This window comes from Suncus etruscus, chromosome 2 (genome assembly GCF_024139225.1).
Source record: "Suncus etruscus isolate mSunEtr1 chromosome 2, mSunEtr1.pri.cur, whole genome shotgun sequence".
Classification (NCBI taxonomy): domain Eukaryota; kingdom Metazoa; phylum Chordata; class Mammalia; order Eulipotyphla; family Soricidae; genus Suncus; species Suncus etruscus.
In genome coordinates, this window is record NC_064849.1 from 150634043 (window position 1) to 150654204 (window position 20162).

The 20162-nt window shown below is 37.9% G+C and overlaps 1 protein-coding gene across 1 annotated transcript in view; it reads right to left on the minus strand.

The window, feature by feature from the left end:
* The window catches only part of KIAA0825 (KIAA0825 ortholog), a 390853-nt gene that overhangs the window by 217612 nt on the left and 153079 nt on the right, over window positions 1-20162 (minus strand). The window contains exons 13-15 of the mRNA XM_049769174.1: window positions 14613-14792; window positions 12942-13166; window positions 3047-3455 (exon numbers count right to left, since the gene is read on the minus strand). Of these exons, the coding sequence (XP_049625131.1) occupies window positions 3047-3455; window positions 12942-13166; window positions 14613-14792 (814 nt within the window). The remainder of the gene's footprint in view (window positions 1-3046; window positions 3456-12941; window positions 13167-14612; window positions 14793-20162) is intronic.

The window sequence follows — 20162 nt, forward strand, 5'->3', positions numbered from 1 at the left end:
ATGATTGGATTCAGTCAATGCTATGATTAATGAGTTCCTCTCTGGATTTGGGACTGCCTATCAATCATGTCATTAGGGAGAATGTGCCCTGAAAGAGGCAGACCTTAGCCAAGGAATAACTGCATTAATCTTAATCTGTATATGCACCCAGCCAGCCAAGTCAGGGTCACCATGATGAAAAACAATAATCTTCAACTCGACAAATTACTTTGCAAAGACAGACATTTCTTTACTTTTGGGGGGTTGTGTGTTCTCCAGAATCTAAGTTGACTGTTTACAGCTTGAGTGTTACTACAAAGTGAAGGTTATTTTAATGAATAGTAATGTTTTCAGGCAGAATGCAAGACAAGCAATGCTTACAGCTGCCACCTTTCCACTGCAGTTATTTTCACAATTTCCATAAAATCAAAGTTAAATCTGGATGCAAGTGAAAGAAATCCCACTAAATGACATTGTGCAGTTCCTAGAGAATCTTCATGAGAAATTAAGATTTCATTTATCTTAACAGAAGGAATAGTTTACTTTAAATACTTACATTTTCACACTTAGGGAAAAAATTATGGTAAGTCAAGGCAACCTGCCATTTATACACAGACATTATGGTTTGAAATACATTTTAATTCTATGAACGAAATTATAAATTTGTTAGAAATCTGTGGTGAAGCTCACTTTCAATGTCTCACTCGTTTTGGAATTTAAGGCAAGAAGAAGCAGTTCTATAATGACTCAATATAAAAGAGACCAACTTCCCCTGCCCCATGAATTAACAGGTTAAATTCAAGCCTTTTTCAAATAATTGCAGTAATTCTTAATCTGCATTGCTGAAAAATGGTATCATTTTAGAAACTGAGAAAGTTTTAGCATTGTGCAAGTTAAATAATTACATGATGTATTTTGAGAATCTTTGAGTGTTTTAAAACATTTCTATAAATCAGCAATTCTTGATTTTGGATGCATGCTGTGCTAGAGATAACTCTTTAGTTAAATATTAGTGAAAAAAAAATTCCCTGATATAGAAGATACCAGGTGTCTGGGTGTAGTTTACAAAACGCTTAAACTAAACTTGACTTTTGAGAAGTTTTGCATGAGTGGGAAGCAAGATAGTTGTTATTGAAACTTATTTAGAAAGATGGGGCCAGCGAGGTGGCGCTAGAGATAAGGTGTCTGCCTTGCAAGTGCTAGTCAAGGAAAGGACCACGGTTCGATGATCCCCCAGCGTCCCATATGGTCCCCCCAAGCCAGGGGTGATTTCTGAGCACTTAGCCAGGAGTAAAGGAGTAACCCCTGAGTATATATGGTCCCCCCAAGCCAGGGGCAATTTCTGAGTGCATAGCCAGGAATAACCCCCTCAGCATCAAATGGGTGTGGCCCCAAAAAACAAAAAACAAAAAAAAAAAAAGAGAAAGATGTAAGGGAAGAGAAAGGGTTAAGCCGAAATTTAAGAAAGAACACAGGCTTCTCCAGAGTGGGAATAAACAAGGAAATAAAGACAAGCAAGCGAGATACAGGTTCAAGTGAGAACATGGGCTTAAAGAACAAGCCAAAGGAAAAAAGGAAAAAATTTACCTATGAATTTTAATATATAACTCAAGGTATAATACTAAGGCATTACTGAAAGCATTCCTATTGCTAGAGGAATTCCTAAATCAGCAGTATCATTAAATTTAAATTTGATACTAGAATCATATCCACTATTTTCACTTTTCTTTTATAACAACTGCCATAAATAATGACATCTGGCTTTAATCTTTTAGTCATTGGATTTAAGTTAGTAAATTGGTACTGAATGCAAATGTAAAGATTAAGAAGGTCACTGTCAATGTTACTGAGCATTTGCCTGACTGCTATTGTAATTCCTACCCTTGGGACACTCCAGAAGTCAGTATGACAAGACCAGGAAATCATAGTCACCTGTTCTCCTCATCTGAATTAACATTAGGCCTTATATTTTAATATAAACCAACACAAAACATTTATTATCGCAATATTAGCCATTGCAAGCGATGTATTTTAGTAGCTGATAAGAAAGTATACCAGTTCTAAATGTGATGCAAAGAGCTTTATGAATGTTCTCCATTGTTCAGCTTAGTCTCATCACAAAAAATGAGGCTTTGAGAGATTCCATAACATACACAAGATGGCTTATTGACAAGAGATTTGTATATGTCTATCTGATTCCAAAGCATGAGCTTTTTATCACTACCATGAGGAGGAAAATGAACAATTTTTCTCTGTTGTAGGCAGAAAGTTGTATGGAATCTGCTAGATAGATAAATTTTAAGAGAATGGAAAACAGTATGTGTGAGGGAATAAAAGTGTGTGTGTGGGGGGGGCTGACAATGGTCAGCCATCTGAACTGTAATTTCTTTATCAATAGCTTGCAATTTTATACTGAAGACTGTTTTAAGGCAAAGCTCTTTATATATACATATTTAAATTCATCAGGGACCCCTAAAAGTCTTTGCAATACCACAAATCACTTGGCTCTTGGTGACAAACCTATGAGAAGGTTGACATTTTCATACAGAAACAGCTGGGTGTGTTTATAGCTTGAGTGTGATATGCTCCAGTTGCCCTCTGGGATTCTTACATTACCAGATGAAAAATGTGTACCTTTTTGACAATCAGGTACACAGAAAGCAATAAAAAGCCTTTTATATCCATTAATTCCTCCTTAATTTAATCTCCATGCCCAATCCATTTCCAAAATGCTCCAGGCTAGCCACTAGATACCTGTTTGTGCATTGAAAAAGAGTGAAACCAAATTCTCCTGGGTATAATTACTACTCTTTTAATCAGAAACCTTAAGATGTTGGCCAAACAAGTATAGTGTTCCAGTGTATCAGTAGGGTTCAAGTTTTCATAAGACAAGAAAGTCTAACCACCCAATTTTTAATGAACATTTATCTTTTTCTCTGTTCATCAAAGTCCCCATTAATGTTGTAAGTTTGCACAAATGCCCGGTGCTGCCTACCAGATGATGTTTTGTTGTTTACTATTGATTTTGTTATTGTGAATGTATTTAATGAAAAAAATATTACTTTACCATTCAGTGCTCAATTTCCTTGCTTTCAACAATTGGCATTCAATCCATTTGGGCTTTTGCTGCTCCATGCTCTGTAAGACCTTTAAGGTCATTTGATTAGGGCTACTTGTCTGCACTCCCATGATGCTTTCCAAACACACACAGATTAAACTGAGTTTCTCTTTACTCCATCTGTCAAGGGAGGCACCTGTTAAGAGTTCCACTGTGTTTCCATCCTCAAATATCCGACATATAATTACAATCAAGTTCCAGACAAGCAGGCCAGCTTTCTTCAATTCAACCAAGTTTTTTGACATTTTTCTCTCAGACAGAAAAAAGAAGTATTTAATTGGGGGAGGCAAACATGCAATCACTGTAGGTAACTTGCTGATTACAATAGAAACTGCCTGAGCTGCAAGCCTTGTAAAGCCTGAAAAAGAAAAGAGAGAAAAGGTATGATTAATGTTAGCATTTGCGTTTTATCACTGTGTTGTTCTGAGTGTTGTGTGGGGATGTCTAATTTTTTGTAGAGAAAATTGTTGAGGCGAGCAAGTGCTTGACATATTCCAACAGAACTCCACTGAGGTCCCTTACATTTCTGCCTAAATTCTCCCAAATCCCAGTCTTATTTTTTCCTCTCACAAAAGATAATTAGAAAATTCAGAACTATTTATATTTTTATCTAGCAAGGCTGCACCTTTCAAGGGCCTAGATGTCCTTCTAATTAACAATGCAAAGGGACTCCTGCATGACCCTTTGCCAAGTCTTTGATGCTTTGCTTCTCCCTTAAGTCTTGTCTCTCTCCTCCTCCCTTGGAAACCATGAATCACCTCAACTCTTGTCAGAAATGATTCTTAGCTAAATTTTCCCCTCTCAAAGCCTTTCCATACAGATAAACTCCATCAGCTAAAGTCTATCACTGGACCCATTTGTTGCCTTTATTATAACACTTAGCATCACCAAATAATTATTGTCCCAATATACACAATATCTGTGCCTCTTCATTTGACTATAAACTCCATGCTATTTCCCCATGTCTTTGAACTTCATATATAGTGAAGTTACATTATATAGATAACTCGTGTGACCCACCTGTTTGAGTCCCATGTTGGTTCTATTTTCTACTAAGGATTCTTAACTATGGGAATTTACTAAAATGTCAATAATGCATCCTCTCCTAATTCTATATGTTCTCCCTTAAAGAGTACTAATTCTTGATCTTTGGTTTCTTCATCAGGGCTTCTCCATTTTGGCATCACAACATCTTAGGCTGGATGATTCCTTGATGTGAGGAGCTGCCCTGTGAATAGTCCAATGAAGATGAGCAGGGTTTCTTACACTAATAACATCCCTTTTGGCTGGGAGAACAAAAATGTCTAGAAGTATTGATAAGTGTCCTCAGGAGGAAACTCTTCCTTGGTTGAAAGCTTCTATTCTATAATAGGGCTTCTGCCATGTTTTCCATTTGCAACCTCCCTTTTGCCCTAAAAAATGTAGCAGGGGTGACTATAAATAGGAACGCCTCAAGTTCATTATGTTATTCATTTTATTTGATTAAATTTAGTTAATTCATTAAATTGGGGGGGGGGTTGGGCCATGTAAGGTGAACTTAGATAAAAGCCTAAACAAAGGTATTCCCACTGCCCAGTAACCTCTTCCTTTGAGATGGAAAAGCCCATTGGATAATTACTTTTGTATCTGACTCAACCTTCCCCCTTCTGGGATTGGGAGTTGGTTTGAATAAAGAAAGGAGAGTTGAGCTGGCTTTTAGCTAGAAAGAAGAACACATGGCAAAGAGAGGCTATGAAGCAAAAAGCAGGCTGACTCAGGTTAATCTTTTGACTGGTTTGGTATTATTTCTCCTCTGCTACCCTGCTTCATCAGATCAGTCTGCCTAAGGTCTTCTCTAGAAACACTGTGCCTGGGTAGTCTTATGTAATAAGGTCATACCTGATGATGCTCAGGAGTAACTCCTGGCTCTGCATTCAGAAATTACTCATGGTGGGTGTGGGGGAACATATGGGATGTTTGAAATCCCAGGTTGGCTGTATGAAAGGCAAGCATCCTATCCACTGTACTATTTCTCTGGCCTCATGCAGTTAATTTAAAATTAAATTTTGGTCATTGTGCATTCAAAAACCTATTGTTACCAAATATTTTGTATGTTCCCCACTTTCAGATAATTAACCCTAGGATAAGAAGCAACACTGTAGATCAAAAAGGTAGGCTAATCTATTTCCCTCTTTTCAGAAAATAAAAAAAAAATCATTTAGTGCTCCCTTAAAGGCTACATCATTCCAGAACCTTCATTCCAGGAGATGATGGTATTGCTCACTTTAGGGTACATTGTTCTGGATAATTGCAGGATCCTCAGCACTGATCTTTCTTCAGGTGAAAGGCAGTTCTACAACTTGAGCTCCTTATTGGGTATTTTTAGTCATCATTAACTCAATATAGCCAAAATTCCTTTTATACCAAACTGCATTGGTCCTTCTGACTTTCCCTCTCCCTCCCTTCTTTCCTCCCTCCCTCCCTTCCTCCCTTCCTCCCTTCCTTTACTCTTCCCTTCCTCTCTCCATCCCTCCTTCCCTCTCTCCATCCCTCCTTTCCTTCCTTCTTTCCTTCCATCCACCTTCTTCCTTCATTCCCCTTTACAATTTTTTCTTCATATCAAGGTAAAAACCGTATTTTTAAATCTTCCCATTCCCTTATCTCTGACTCAAGTTACCCCTTGTAATGATAATGACCACCAACATATTAAAGCCCATCATCACAACTGGCACCCGAACTACTACAAGTCATCAACTTGTCTAGCTCCCCTGCACAATAAAGTCACATCATAGAATATAATCTTACTGCTTTCTCTGATATAATTGTTTCAGCTGCTTTCCACTTTGGTAATATCAGTGTACTGTGTGGAGTAGTACTTCAAATAACTATATAGTTCATTCTAAGATAGGTTGGGGGTACTATTTTATCCATTTTTATTTCCAGGCTGTTGAATATATATTTACTATTATATAAAATGCCCTCTCTTTTCATAGGATAAAAGTAAAATAAATAAATAATAAAATCTCTACTTTATATAAATTTACTTTAATATATTACTCATAAGATTGTTCTAGTACTTAGGTCCATAACATGCTGTCGTCTTTTACGCTGCCATCTACATTATTATCATTTATGTCTTCATGAATGGTCTTTATAAACAGATGAAAAACTCAATGGCATGGATTTAAAAAGTATAGCTCTTTGATATTTCATAAAACAAGACACAGAATTTTAATCTACTGTGCACATAACTGAAAGATAAGTAGAAATAAAATAAAAGCAATGTTCTTAAAGTGTTTTTGACATTTAAAGAAGTCATTCTGGGTACTAGGGGACTGGAACTCAGTAGTAGAGAGCACTTCTTGCAGGGATGAGACTGCAAGTTCAAGTCCATTCCCAGAGCTAAGTGCTATTCTGGATCCCTCCCCCAATTCCATATGCTGATATCACCTGGATAGTCAGACCCACTCATAGTTAGGAGGGGTCTACAATTGGTAATAAAGGTGTTGCCTGGGGGGAGGAGAGAGAGGTGGTAAGGAACAAGGAAAAAGAGCAGGGACAGGAGGAGAGGAGAGGAGAAGGGAGGGGAGGGGAGGGGAAGAGATGGGAGAGGGGAGAGAAGGGAAGGGGAGGAGAGGAGAGAGGGTGAGGGAAGAGAAGAGAGGAGGGGAGGGGATGAGAGGCGGGGAGGAAAGGGGAACAGGGAGGGAAGGGGAGGAGAGAGGGGAGAGGGGAAGAAAGGGGTAGAAAGGGGAGAGGGGAAAAGAGGGGTGGAGAGGGGCGAGGGGAAGGGAGGAGTGGAGAGGGGGAGGAGAGAAAAGGAGAGATGGGGAGAGGTGAGAGAGGTGAGGGGAGGGGAGGAGAAGAGAGATTGAGGGGAGGGGTGAGAGAGGTGAGGGGAGGGGAGGAGAGGAGAGATTGAGGGGAGGGGTGGAAGAGGTGAGGTGAGGGGAGGAGAGGAGAGATTGAGGGGAGGGGTGAGAGAGGTGAGGTGAGGGCAGGAGAGGGGAGGGGGAGGAGCGGAGGGAGAAGAGAGGTGGAGAAAGGAAGGGAGGAAAGAAGAGAGGAGAGGAGAGGTCCTCAAAGCAAGAATTAGGTAGACATGGCGCAAAGTCTGCACATGGTGGATAGGGCATTGGAATAAACTGAGCTGACTGAAACGCGAACTAATTGCTTGTGAATCTCTCCACCTTATCCTGCAACCTTCAGACCCACTGGCCAAGGGGCTAAAGGCGGCGTGCTGAGAAAGGCCTCACCCTACACTAAGACTCTATATTTTATATTTATACACTATCCTACTGTCAACCCCCAGTTGGTGACCATGCACACCCCGACAGAGTGCACATGTCCAGTCAACTGCAATTATGTATGTATGAGCACTGCGACCAAAGTATGCTAGCAGCATAACCAAGTGTGTGACAGCTAAAGATGTGTGACATCCATTTATTACTAAAAATTTTCAGGTGGTCCCTAAGGTGAGAAATGAAAAAAAAAAATCATTCTGTGGGACAGGAGATATAGAGTTCTTGCCTTGTATCTGTGTGAGCCTGGTTTGATTCTGGGCACCCTATATCATAATATAGGGTAATTCTTCAGAGCAGAGCCAGAAGTATCCCTTGAACTTCACCAATGTGGCCCCAAAACAAAAAAAATATTTTTAAATCATTCTGCTCAAAAACAACACAAAGCTCCTAGAAAACATGTATTCAGACTAAAGACTCCTCAGAAATTCATCATAATTTAAGACTCAACTTCAAAATTAAATTAGTCTTTGTATGGTTTGAAATAAATGTATCCAATATATTTATATATTTATATAATTGAATTATATTATAAAGAGAGAGAGAGAGAGAGAGAGAGAGAGAGAGAGAGAGCGAGAGCAAAAGGTAAGGCATTTGACTTGCATGCAGCCTATTCTCAGCATTGCATGGTTCCCAGGGCACTTCCGAAAGGGCAGAATCAGGACGACCACTGTGGGTGTGGCTCCAATTCTCACCCCCCTAACTCCACCTCCAAAAAGAGATGTGTTAAACTAATAAACATAAAAACAACTAATTTAGTCCCTTTTAAAAAATGATTATTCAGGGACCAAAGAGAGTACAGGGGATAAAGAACTTGCCCAGTTTGCAGAAAACGCAGTAGTTCCCCAGACACCATGCTCTCCTAACTACTGCCTGGCGTAGCCCTAGAAGTCTCCAACCACCCTAAGGATGGCGCATGTAATCCTGGTACTACAGGTCTAAGCAGTACTTTATCTTCAAGTTCTTGCATTTTATTGACAGCCCAGTTGGCTAAGAATCACCAGGAGAGGGGTTGGAACAAGAGTACAGTGGGTAAGGAGTTTGCTTTGCCTGTGAATGAAAGTTCACACCGGCACCCAAATGGTCCCCTAAGCCTGATCAGAGTGATCCCTGAGTTCAGAAGAACCAGGAGTAAGTTCTGAGCACTGTCTGGTGTGACAACACCCCCGCCCCCCAAAAAAAACTCCCAGTATCCTGAGGAAAGGGGGTCTCTGGGCCTCCTGAGCAAAGCTGAGAAAAATTCAACTCACATACTGCTAAAAAATTTTACTTCTTCTTTGACTGGGGATTAGTTCAGTTGGTACAGTAGTTGTCTTGCATGTATAAGGTCCTGTGTTCTATTACAGCACCACCACCTGCATTAGCAACACCCACCCACCCCACACGCACATGATTTTCTTTTTTCCCATGATATGTTTAGATAAGGCTTAACATATAGATCAAATAAATTGTAATGCTCCTTTGAGATTGTTTTCTGTCTTCCAATGTTATTTAAAATGCTTTTTGCTGGGGCCGGGCGGTGGCACTAGAGGTAGGGTGTCTGCCTTGCCTGCACTAGCCTAGAACGGACCGCGGTTCGATCCCCCGGCGTCCCATATGGTCCCCCAAGCCAGGAGCGACTTCTGAGCGCATAGCCAGGAGTAACCCCTGAGCGTCAAATGGGAGTGACCCAAAAATAAAAATAAAAAAAAAAAAAATGCTTTTTGCTATTTACATATTTGTAACATAGTCTTCTTTACTGTTGGGTATTTGACTTAAAAGATTGTATCATGTTCTCTCTACACTAACAATGATTTAAAGGCAGATACTGAGTAAATATTTGACAATCTGAGTAGATATTACATAAAGATTATGATTCTTCTCACAACTGCATTTCTTCTGGTATTAAATAAAATGTGAAGATGTCAAGTCTTGAAGTACTTATTTAAAGTACTTATTTAAAGCATAAAGTAAATTCCAATCAGAACCTTTAAGCTGATGGCAAAGTAATAAATCCATTCTAGTAAGCAGAAAGCTCTGAGTCTATGATTATTTTTAACAATACATCAGGACAAAATCTTTTAAAAATGTCACTCAAGGTCAGGAAGGTAGCTCAAAGAGCTCGTGCTCATGCTTGGGTTTAATCCTTACTGCTAGGAGTAAAGATCAAGCACTGGTCTGAAGTAACCCCTTGAGTACCATTGGGAGAGCTTCCTAAATAATGCCACTTACTCATTGCCTGTGTATATATATGGTACATATATACATATATATATACACATATACCATATATAGTATTTATGTGACATAAAATAAGCACCAGATATTTGTACTTTCAGTGAAAATAATTACTTCCATTTTATCAAAAAACTTTAAGCTATAATTAAAAACACTTCATTTCTAGGGGCTGGAGTGGTAGAGCATTTGCCTTGCACACAGCTGACCTATGATGGACCTGGGTTCAGTTCCCAGCATCCCATATGTTTCCCTTAGCCTGCCAGGAGGGGTTTTGAGCAAAGAGCCAAGAGTAACCCCTGAGTGCTGCCCAGTGTGGCCCCCTAAAAAAAAACTTTATTTCTAAGCAAACACGTTTTCTGATATAGTTCTGATTCAACTGAGTCAAAGAAACAAAACTAGTTCTTTTTGTATTATTTGCTCTTTGAAACATAAGGATGCACAAACTTGATCTAAGCTGAGTAATGAACATCTGAACTTCTGTTAACTCTTCACAAAGTCTTCTACATGGTTTTCTTTATTGTAATATACATTTTAAAAATTCTCAATGTTTCCTATGTAATGATATTTGCTGAGAAAGAGATACTATAGCAGGTAAATTGCTTGACTTGCACATAACAGGTCTGGACTTGATATCTAGCACCACATATGGTCCCCTGGATCACAGATACCTAAGCACAGAGCTGAGACTAAAACCTGAGCACAGTTGGGTGGTACAAAAACCAAGTAAATAAATATATAAATAAATAAGTAAAGATTATATAGTACAAAGAGAACCTTAAGTTATTACTGTATGCAAACAGCTAATGAAAGAATTTACTCTGCCTGGCTCCTTCCCAACATATTGTCCCCAATATGACTATTCAAGGGAGAGCCCTATATAAAATTCTGGCTATATTTAACTTCTTTCATCCTTTTCCTATACCAAGAATAATCTTAGATGCCCCCTAAGGCAAGGCAGGAAATATTTTCTTGCCAAAGGCCAATTGGATTTTCATAACAAAATATGGGGGGAAGGGGAATATATTAGGCAGCTGACGACAAACAAATGTGTCTTGTACCAGGCTGGCTCTGGTATAAATATCACAGATATCAGAGTCCATTAATGGCCCATGGGCGACATTCCCCATCTTGATCCTCAGGTGTTAGCAACCATTAGAAAGATATACCAATCTTCAAATATTGAGAAGATGCCTTATTTACAGTAGATCTGTAACCAGTACCAATAGAGTAGTAACAGTAAATCTCTACCAAATGAGTAAAGTATTTAATATATGGCTACTTAATGTTTCTGTACCACATATTTGGTGAAAATAAAAATTGACTATTGTCAGTCAAAAAATTCCTTGGACATTTTGGAAGGCAAAACAATGTCATTCTATAGTTATGTCCACCTAGAGTGCTATGAATTCTTTATTAAGGTACATCCCTTTAACATTTTCTTTTTAAATTTTGATGTGATTTAGCACCCCCTCATGGCTGTCTGAAAGTGCACTTGATTTTTGTGGGTTGTGGGAGAAGAAACAGCAATTGAGTGTAGGAATCCAAGGATGCAGTGCAACTTGGGACTAAGGTAGTGGGATTGTCCAGATCACTTGAGCAGTGGTAAGGAACCCAAGGACACCTCCAGTTATGTTCCATAACCCTTTGTGCTACCTCTTCAGCCCTCTACATCTACTCTTAGTGATATTGGGTGAAGACTATTATTTAGGGAAAACCATAAGAAATGGTATGTACCTTTTTTTTTTTTTTTTTTTTTTTTTTTTTTTTAAATAAGCAAGTTTGAAGCCAAGGTTCCTCTGAAATGCTTTTGGAAGAGTTCCCAAATGTTTTTTCTGTTGTTGTTCATAAATTTGTTCATGAATAGAAGGACTTAAAAGCCACAAGCCTAATAGTGCTATTCACATGACATGACATGATAACTGTAGATCATGCTCCTGAGTTGCATAAAATTTCTGAAAGATCCAAAAGCTAAAATGAAACAGTGATGGCAACATCTCAGAGAGGAAGAACTTAGGTAATGAAAAGCTGACATTTTCCAATTTCAATTAAATGGCTTTACTAGATTCAAAGGCAGTTTAATAGGGCTTGGGCAGAATTAAAGCATTACTATGAAAGGTCACAGATAGATAATTGACTTGAGTATGTAGCATAAGGTCGCTGAATAAGAGCCACATTATTTAGGATCTCCATGGAGAAGAAGGAAAGAAAAGCTAGTTCCTTCAATTGACTTTAGTGAATTCAGCTGGAGCATTTTAGTGCTGAATTTTTCCTTAGAATCAGTGAAAAAAGATTCCTCTTCAAGAGTGAAAAGAAAGAGTTCTATTTCAAAATTCCTAAAGAAGATTCATGAAGACAGATGTGTAATATACATTCAAAAGAATCAAGTAAAATTTTTCGTAAGTAGAAACATCTAAGTAGAATGAAACCATTTGAAAAGAAAGAACTTAATGTGGAAAATAAAAAAATAATGCAACTAATAAACTATTCTTTTTGAATGAACTAGAAGCAATTGCACAAATTTTGAACAAAATACTTGAATTTAGAGCCATAGACGTAAGGAGGAAAATATACCATCAGAAAAATAAGTATAGTTACTAAGTGGGTGCTATTTTTGACCTAGAAACTACTTAGATCAATAGATAAGAAAGTAATAACTGATCATTGCAGGGGAGAAGCTTCAAGGAAAGGATAATTAAATTGAATATCAAAGCAATCTTCTTGGGAGTATGCATTTTTGGTTACTCGATAGATTTGAAAGAAATTAGTCAAAGTCATGTAACTAATAAGTGAATATTAACATAAACACAAAATATTCCAGAAAATTCCAAATTGGTAGTTAAATTAAAAAGATGATCACTTTGTTCAGGAATGTGGCTAAGCAGTAGGGCATATGCTTTCATGTACTTGATGCCCTAACGGGAGACTGCTAAAGTTGTTTTATTTATAATTTTATTGATTAAAACTCTTTGAAAAAACTTATGGGTTTAAAAGACATATGGTGAAGATTAAGCTAATATATTTTATGAATCTTAAAAGATTCAGAACTTTACTTGAGGTCATAATTTTATTGGCTTTTCCAAATATACGCATATATATATATATATATATATATATATATATATATATATATATATATATATATATATTTGTTTGTCCATTTTGGGATCTTACCTGATGGTGTTCAGAACTTACCCCTGGCTCTGTACTCAGGAATCATTCCTGGCAGTGCTCAGGGGACTATATGGGATGCCAGAGATCTAACTCAGGTTGGCTAAAAGCAAGGCAAGGACTCTAACCACTGTACTATCACTCCAGCCCCCAGAGAAATTTCTTAAAAACAAACAAACCTTTGCTTGCTTCTTTCCTTCTGGTTTCTATTGAAGGATAATTCCACTCTTTTGGAATGCTCTCATGTACGTGTTCAGGAATACAGTGCTTATTTCTGTTTCTTTCACAGTTCCTCCCAGAGTACATCACAGATATGACCTCCTGCACAATATCCTTGACAACATCAGTCAGTGCCACTCTCAAGCAGCGGATAACCTCTGGCTCAGAATCTGTGCACTCTGAAACTTAAATAAGATCAGCATATTATAGTTAGCATAATCTAGCACTACTGTAAGCATTATTTAGAAATTCTATTTTTTTGGTTTGATTTTTGGGCCAAACACAGTGATGCTCAGAGGTTACTCCAGGCTATGCACTCAGAAATCGATCCTGGCTGGGGGACTATATGGGATACCAGGGATAGAACCCAGGTCTGTCCTGGGTTTGCCATGTGCAAGACAAATGCCCTACTGCTGTGCTATTGCTCCGGCTTCTAGAAATTCTATTTCTTTTTTTACCTTATGTATTTTATTATACTAAATATTTTAAATAATATTTTATTGAAGCACCATGATTACAAACATGTTTGTAGTTGGGTTTCAGTTGTAAAAAAGTACACTCCCTTCACCAGTGCAATCTTCCTGCCACCAATGTTTCCCATATCCCTCCTCCCCCATTCCCAACCTGTCTTAGAGATAGGCATTCTAAGAAATTCAATTTCTTAATAATTGACTTAAAGTTATAAAAGGGAAAACTGGAGCATTTTCAGGTGTGGCTCTGAGGTTCCTCAGTTCTTCAGAGACTAAGCACCCTGCATCTTCAAGTTCTAGTATGGAGTCGTCTAGTCCTATTTGCCAATTATAACAGAATGTGGTCCTGGGACCTCAAGTGTTTGCTTGAGACATTCTCCTCAAAGAAATAAAAATTTTTTTTTATTGGTTTGGGTTACATCCAGCTTAGGAGTTAGACCTGGCTCTGTGTTCACGAATTACTCATGGCTTTGTGCTCAAAAATCACTCTTGGTAGACTCAGGAGAACCATATGGGATACCAGGGATCAAATCCAAATCAGTGGCATGCAAGGCAAAAATATTACCCACTGTGCTATCTCTCTGGCCCCAAGAAATATAATTTTTTTAAAAACTCGCCTAGAAGTTTTGACTGAAAAACTTGTTGAAAAATTTGTTAAAAAAATACACTCAAGTATCACAAATTATTTTTTTAAGTCTTAATAATGAGAAAAACATAATCTGTGGAAAATAGTAAGTTTGATTTTGTTTTGTTTTGTTTTGGGTCACTCCTGATAGCGCTCAGAGTTACTCCTGGCTCTATGCTCAGAAATTGCTCCTGGCAGGCTCAGGGGACCATATGGGATACCGGGATTCAACCAATGACCTTCTGCATGCAAGGCAAAAACCTCCATGCTATAACTCCGGCCCCATAAGTTTGATTTTTGAGTGATAATATCTCATTACTTTTTTCAATTTGCATTATATAATTTATCCCTTAGCCTTCCCTCCCCTTATTCAAAGTATACTAAATTTGGATAGGAGATATATTTAATAGTTCCCAAAATTTTATATACTGAAAAAATATAAGGTCAATGTCTACAAATAACAGATTTCATGCAACTGGCTCCAACAAAACGTTTGGAATCTATAAAACATTTATTTACAAATACATTTCTTATACCTGGAATTTTATATAAAGACTCCCACAATTGTTCTTCTTCTATGTAGCTCACAAAAACATTTCCAAATGTTTGTGGAGAAAAACTGCAGTGGTACAACACGTTAAAGATGGCTTCCACCAAGTTGGATCTTTGATGCAGATTTTTTTCCATATCAGAACTTTGTTCACCAAAGGCACATTCTTGAAGATAATGGCAATAATTTAGCAACATAGGTATCAGTGAAATGAAAGAAAATTAATTTCACTTACCATAAATTGATATTCTAAGGGTGTATTTGATTATCATTGACATAGTAACAGAAATGCTGCCTTCTTTCAGACCATTGGGCCTTCAACCCAATATTGCTTCTGAGATACTTATGGATATTCATGGGGATCAGAGAGAGAAAGAAAAAAAAATATGTGTGTGCATGTGAACCTCAGGGATACCACTTTAAAGAGACAAAGCAAATTTCATTTTAAGCTACTTTTAAATTTTTCATAAAGAAAAAGGTTGGTAGTTTATATTAACTTAAAAGTAATACACATTAATTCTAGAAATTATAAAAAGAATCTAGGCAACTAAGAAAACTAAAATTGTAACAAATCCTACCAACTGTTGATAATCATTATATTTTATTATCTGTAATTCCCTTTATAAACAAATATGCTTATGATAATATCTGTATGTATGTCTTGAAAACCATACAGAAGTAATTCTACACATGTTCTTCATTCTTCCCCTGCAAGTCCCACAGTTATGAACATGAATACCACAACTAAAGGTGTGACTCCTGATGAGCAAACAGTTAACAACAACAAAAGGGAAGAAATGGGAGAGGCAGAAACTTATATTTTAAAAAATCCTAACAACCAGAAAACAGGAAAAAAAAAACCTTAAACAAAGAAATTAGGAGAATGTTTGTATTTTGGTGAATACGTAGAAAGGTAGCAGTTCAAAGAAGGCATAGGAGCATGGGAGATTTCTCTTTCTCTCTATTTCTCTCTCTCTCTCTCTCTCTCTCTCTCTCTCTCTCTCTCTCTCTCTCTCTCTCCTCACACACACACACACACACACACACACACACACACACACACACACACCTGCTTTTCCATTTGGCCATTCCTGTATTGAGAAATAATAAAAAAAATATTCATTTCTCTTTTCTGACATTGGAGTCAGAAAGTGTGTCATGATTGTAATTGTGTATTAGAGGATAAAGAATAATAGAATTAACTATTATATTTAAATAATATGTTTAAATCTAGTTCAATCTTTGCATCTCTCTTTAGATTTTATGTTCTGAAAATTATTTTACCTTTATTCAGAATATTAATTTTATGAAAAATTTACAGTGCCTTACAATTAAGCTATCAACTCAATAACGAAATTGATAAATATGGACCATATCATTAAAGAATAAAAATATTTACCAACTAATTTCTCAATACAATTAGATACAAAGATAGGTATACTCAGTTGGCCTTTGCATCCTTCTTTTAGTACTATTTTGATGTTCTCTAAATCTGTAACCAGATGTTTTGATGTTGATCTAGCTATAGATTAGACTAGAAAGACAAAATAATAATTTTGGTCCAGATAATTACCATAATATTTCAGTATAATCTTATTAAATTATTTTTAATTAAAGATGATTCATGTCTTACTTTATATTTTAAATATCTGCAGTAAAAATAACAGACTATTTTCTTTTTTTTGTTTTTTTGGGTCACACTCTGCAGCGCTCAGGGGTTACTCCTAGCTGTGTGCTCAGAAATTGCTCCTGGCAGGCTCAGGGAACCATATGGGATGCCGGGATTCGAACCACTGTTCTTCTGCATGAAAGGCAAATGCCATACCTCCATGCTATCTCTCCAGCCCCAACAAACTATTTTTGAATAAGTAAATTCTCTTTTTCTATATTTTTTGCTGTGACTTGTGTGGGTAGTGGAGGAAGTTGGGTAGACAGTCACAATACATAAATAAGCTAAAGTGATCATGAGTAGATCAAAGAGTAGAGGGAGAAAGAGTGTGAGGTCTGAGAAATATTTACAACAAAAATTATAATCATTTATTATCTTTATCATTGAAACATGTCAGGATATTTAATGGATATTATTTTAATGTTTCCCTGTTTTTCTTCTGGTCTGAAATAATGTAGAGTACTTGTTCACTTACCTTGGGGGTTTTGTTTGTTTGTATTTGGGGCTATACCCAATAGCACTCAGGAATTACTTCAGATGGGCTCAGAATGGAATGCCAGGGATTGATTGTGGTTAGATACATGTAAGGCAAACAACCTACTCACTGTACTGTTGCTCCAACCCAGACTTGGGGGATTTTTCTATTTGAAAAGCACAAACAGATGAAGTCAGTTGCTTTTCTAGACTTTTTAAGAAAGAAAGACAAGCTAAACCTATTGCCCAATTTCTTGGTGTGAACAACATGAAAGTCACTTTTGTAGTACATAAAAAGTCAAAAGTTGGCAAAAAAAAAGATAGTTGAAAGGAGTAGGAGACCCACATTCATTCCTGGGAACTAGGTGGGCCCTCCTCAAGCACCATCTAGCTAGAGTGAGTCTACCTGGAGGAGCAGCTGTTTTCCTGCTTGCTGCTTCCTTCCTTGCTGCCAATGCCCAGAGAGGTCTGAGGGAAGAAGCTGGGCCTGTGACTCAGACTCTTGATCCAGTCACAAGTATCAGGTCTCAACCAACTTCTGGCTACACAGATTTCCCCATGCATTAGAGTTGGTTCTGAACTGTACGTGAGTTTTGGTGGAGATGCGCATAATAAAGTGGAATATATCAGGTGGCATATTATTTTAAAATATTTTGAAGGTTTAGGTTCATCTTTAAACTATAAAACCTTTAGCCACTTTAATAAAATCAGTTTGGTACACTCAACCCTTTATAGTCTATAATGAAACCACCAGTCCTTACCCTGCAACCCATCACCCATTATTCTCTCTTCTCTCCAAGGGTATTTACAAACCCTCAAATACATTAGAAATGTATTTCACATTTCTGCACCTCACCAAAGTTGCTGGTTTAAGAGAGATGTTCCTTTGGAGAGTTGTGGATGCAACTTAATGGTACAGCACATTTGAAAGGATGTTCTAAGTAAACAAGGAGAAAGGCTACCTTTGTAGTAACTAGGATAAATAAAGAACTAACCATGAATGGCCAGGCTTATGGATGGAGCAAAGGGCTGAGGCTCTAAGACTGTGTAGCTCACTTTGCTCCAATGGACTCTAGTGTGCTAGAGTTCAGAATCCACACAAAACTGATTTAAAGAGAGTAATTGATTTTGATAGTTCTTGCACATCTAAGTTTCTGAATTGAGATTTTTTAACAGGTCCAGAACAATAAAGTAATAATTCATAAAGAATGGTCAGGCATCGCAGAAAAAGCTTCACATTTCATTTCACCCTCTTAGTACTGGAATGGAAGCTTCTTATCCCAATTTTACAGAAGGACAACGTGAAATTGTTCAAATGAGGGAACGTGGTCCCCAATCACAAAATTAATATATTCTTGCCTGTATAGTTCACATTATAATCTCCAATCTCTCTGAGGCTGCTCTGACATTATTGAGAGAGCTATTATTGACAGAAGCCTCTGAATGCAAATCACTCAGTCCAAAGCAACTATTTGGCAGGGGATAACATCAACTTAATGCAAAAACACCTTTAATTTATTTACCATTCTACACTTCCACATCCATTATCTGAAACATCTCAGGTACAATTTTGTTTTGTTTTGTTTTGTTTTGAGGGGGCCATACCCAGCAACGCTCAGGGGTTACTCCTGGCTCTGAGCTCAGAAATAGCTCCTGGCAGCTCCAGGGACCATATGGGATGCCTGGGATTGAACCCGGGTTGTCCCAGGTCAAGTATAGTTTTATACAGGGATTTTCTAATGGTTCATATCTTGTATTTAGGCATTTTCCAGCAGCTGACCAAATTGTTACAGGTTTAACTAATTGAAGAAGGGAGAAAGGAATAGGTTTCTTGAGCATTCAACTGAGGGCAGTTCAGGATATGTTACTGGCTCCCCAATCCCTTCTTCAAAGTCACCTGAGAAGTGCCCTTAGGTCTTTCACAGATAAATCTGCCATGATTTTGTTTGCAGAGACAGTCCTTATCTAAAACTCTTATACCACCAGAGTCTTTGTTCCTTTTTTAATATAAGCTCTGCTTTACTCCTCAGTGGAACAGATTCATGTTCCTGAAGACCACCCCTGACATGTAAGAATAAACTTCATTTATTTCTCACTGAGTCCCCTGAGACAGGTTTTCTGTATCATCTTTTTGGGAAGACATCACAACCCTCTGGATTGTCTCATTCCAAAATCTGAATTATTTTTGTGTTGACACTTGTTTTCAGAATATTTGTATTCAGAATATTCAGATTTTGCCCCAAGTCACACTCCCCTCATACTCATTATATCCTTCTTCTTTTTTTTTTTTAACCATGTGCTCCTGGGAAACTTTCTTTTGACTTCCTGACTTCTCTCTAAGAACTGAGGGGGGACTCTTCTCAGTGGGAAGATGTGGGGAGCACAGAACTAGGGGGGGACTCCGTTTTAGCCCTTTCTTTTCCTGTCTGCTGGGTGTTGTTACATTCTGAACAACTATCCCCATTTATGCCTATTAGGTAGGAGAGGCTCTGTCCCTGCAAGAATGCCAAGGCTTTATAGATGGTTCAGCAGAGAAGTGGGGGTGGGGTGGTCAGAAAGATGGAGGGAGCTGCTCAATTCTGGAGAGCAGTGTTGTCAAGCTGCCTGTTTAAAAGACATATTCTCTGACCCAAGCTTTACCAATAATAAAGCTGCTCCTTGGAATTCCATCTGTCTTCTCCTTTATCAAATGGTTTATATACTAAACAAATATAAGATTTGGAAGCAAATTGTCTTTTCAATAACACGAAAGGCCAATTCTTACTACAGACATCTTTTGAAACTCCTCTGGAGAGCTGAACTTGTTAGTACTTCAAAGAAAGGGCGATGTGAGACAAGGAAGAGGACCACCGACCTGCCAGGAAATTGTGTTTATTGCTGGCAAAGATTTACACGTACATGGTGCACTGGCACTGTGCTTTCCAAGGCTGCTTGAGCTTTACTTTCCACAAGAATGTTGTTAATGACAAGCTCCTGCTGAGTCACTAAAATGGATTTGGCAGCATTGTTGTGGAAGAGTTGCCAGGAGCCCAAGGATGCTGAATTAACCAGGCTCTAATGGGCATCCCTAACCTAAGGGAAGAGGCTGAAAGACTCATTTTAGACATAGGTATTAGATAGAAAGTGCAAGAATATAAAATGTGGCATATAAAATAAGGACTCAATTCCTAAATAGGGAAGAGCCAGGGTAATAGTACAGTGATTAGGGCACTTATCTTGGAGATGGCTGACCTAGGTTCAATCCCCAGCTTTTTATATGGTTCCCTAAGTCTTGCCAGAAAGGACACCTGAGCACAGAGCCAGTAGTAAGCCCTGATCACAACTGAATGTGGCCCCCCAAATAAAAATGCACACACTAAAAAATAAAAATAAAACCCAAAACTATAAAAATAG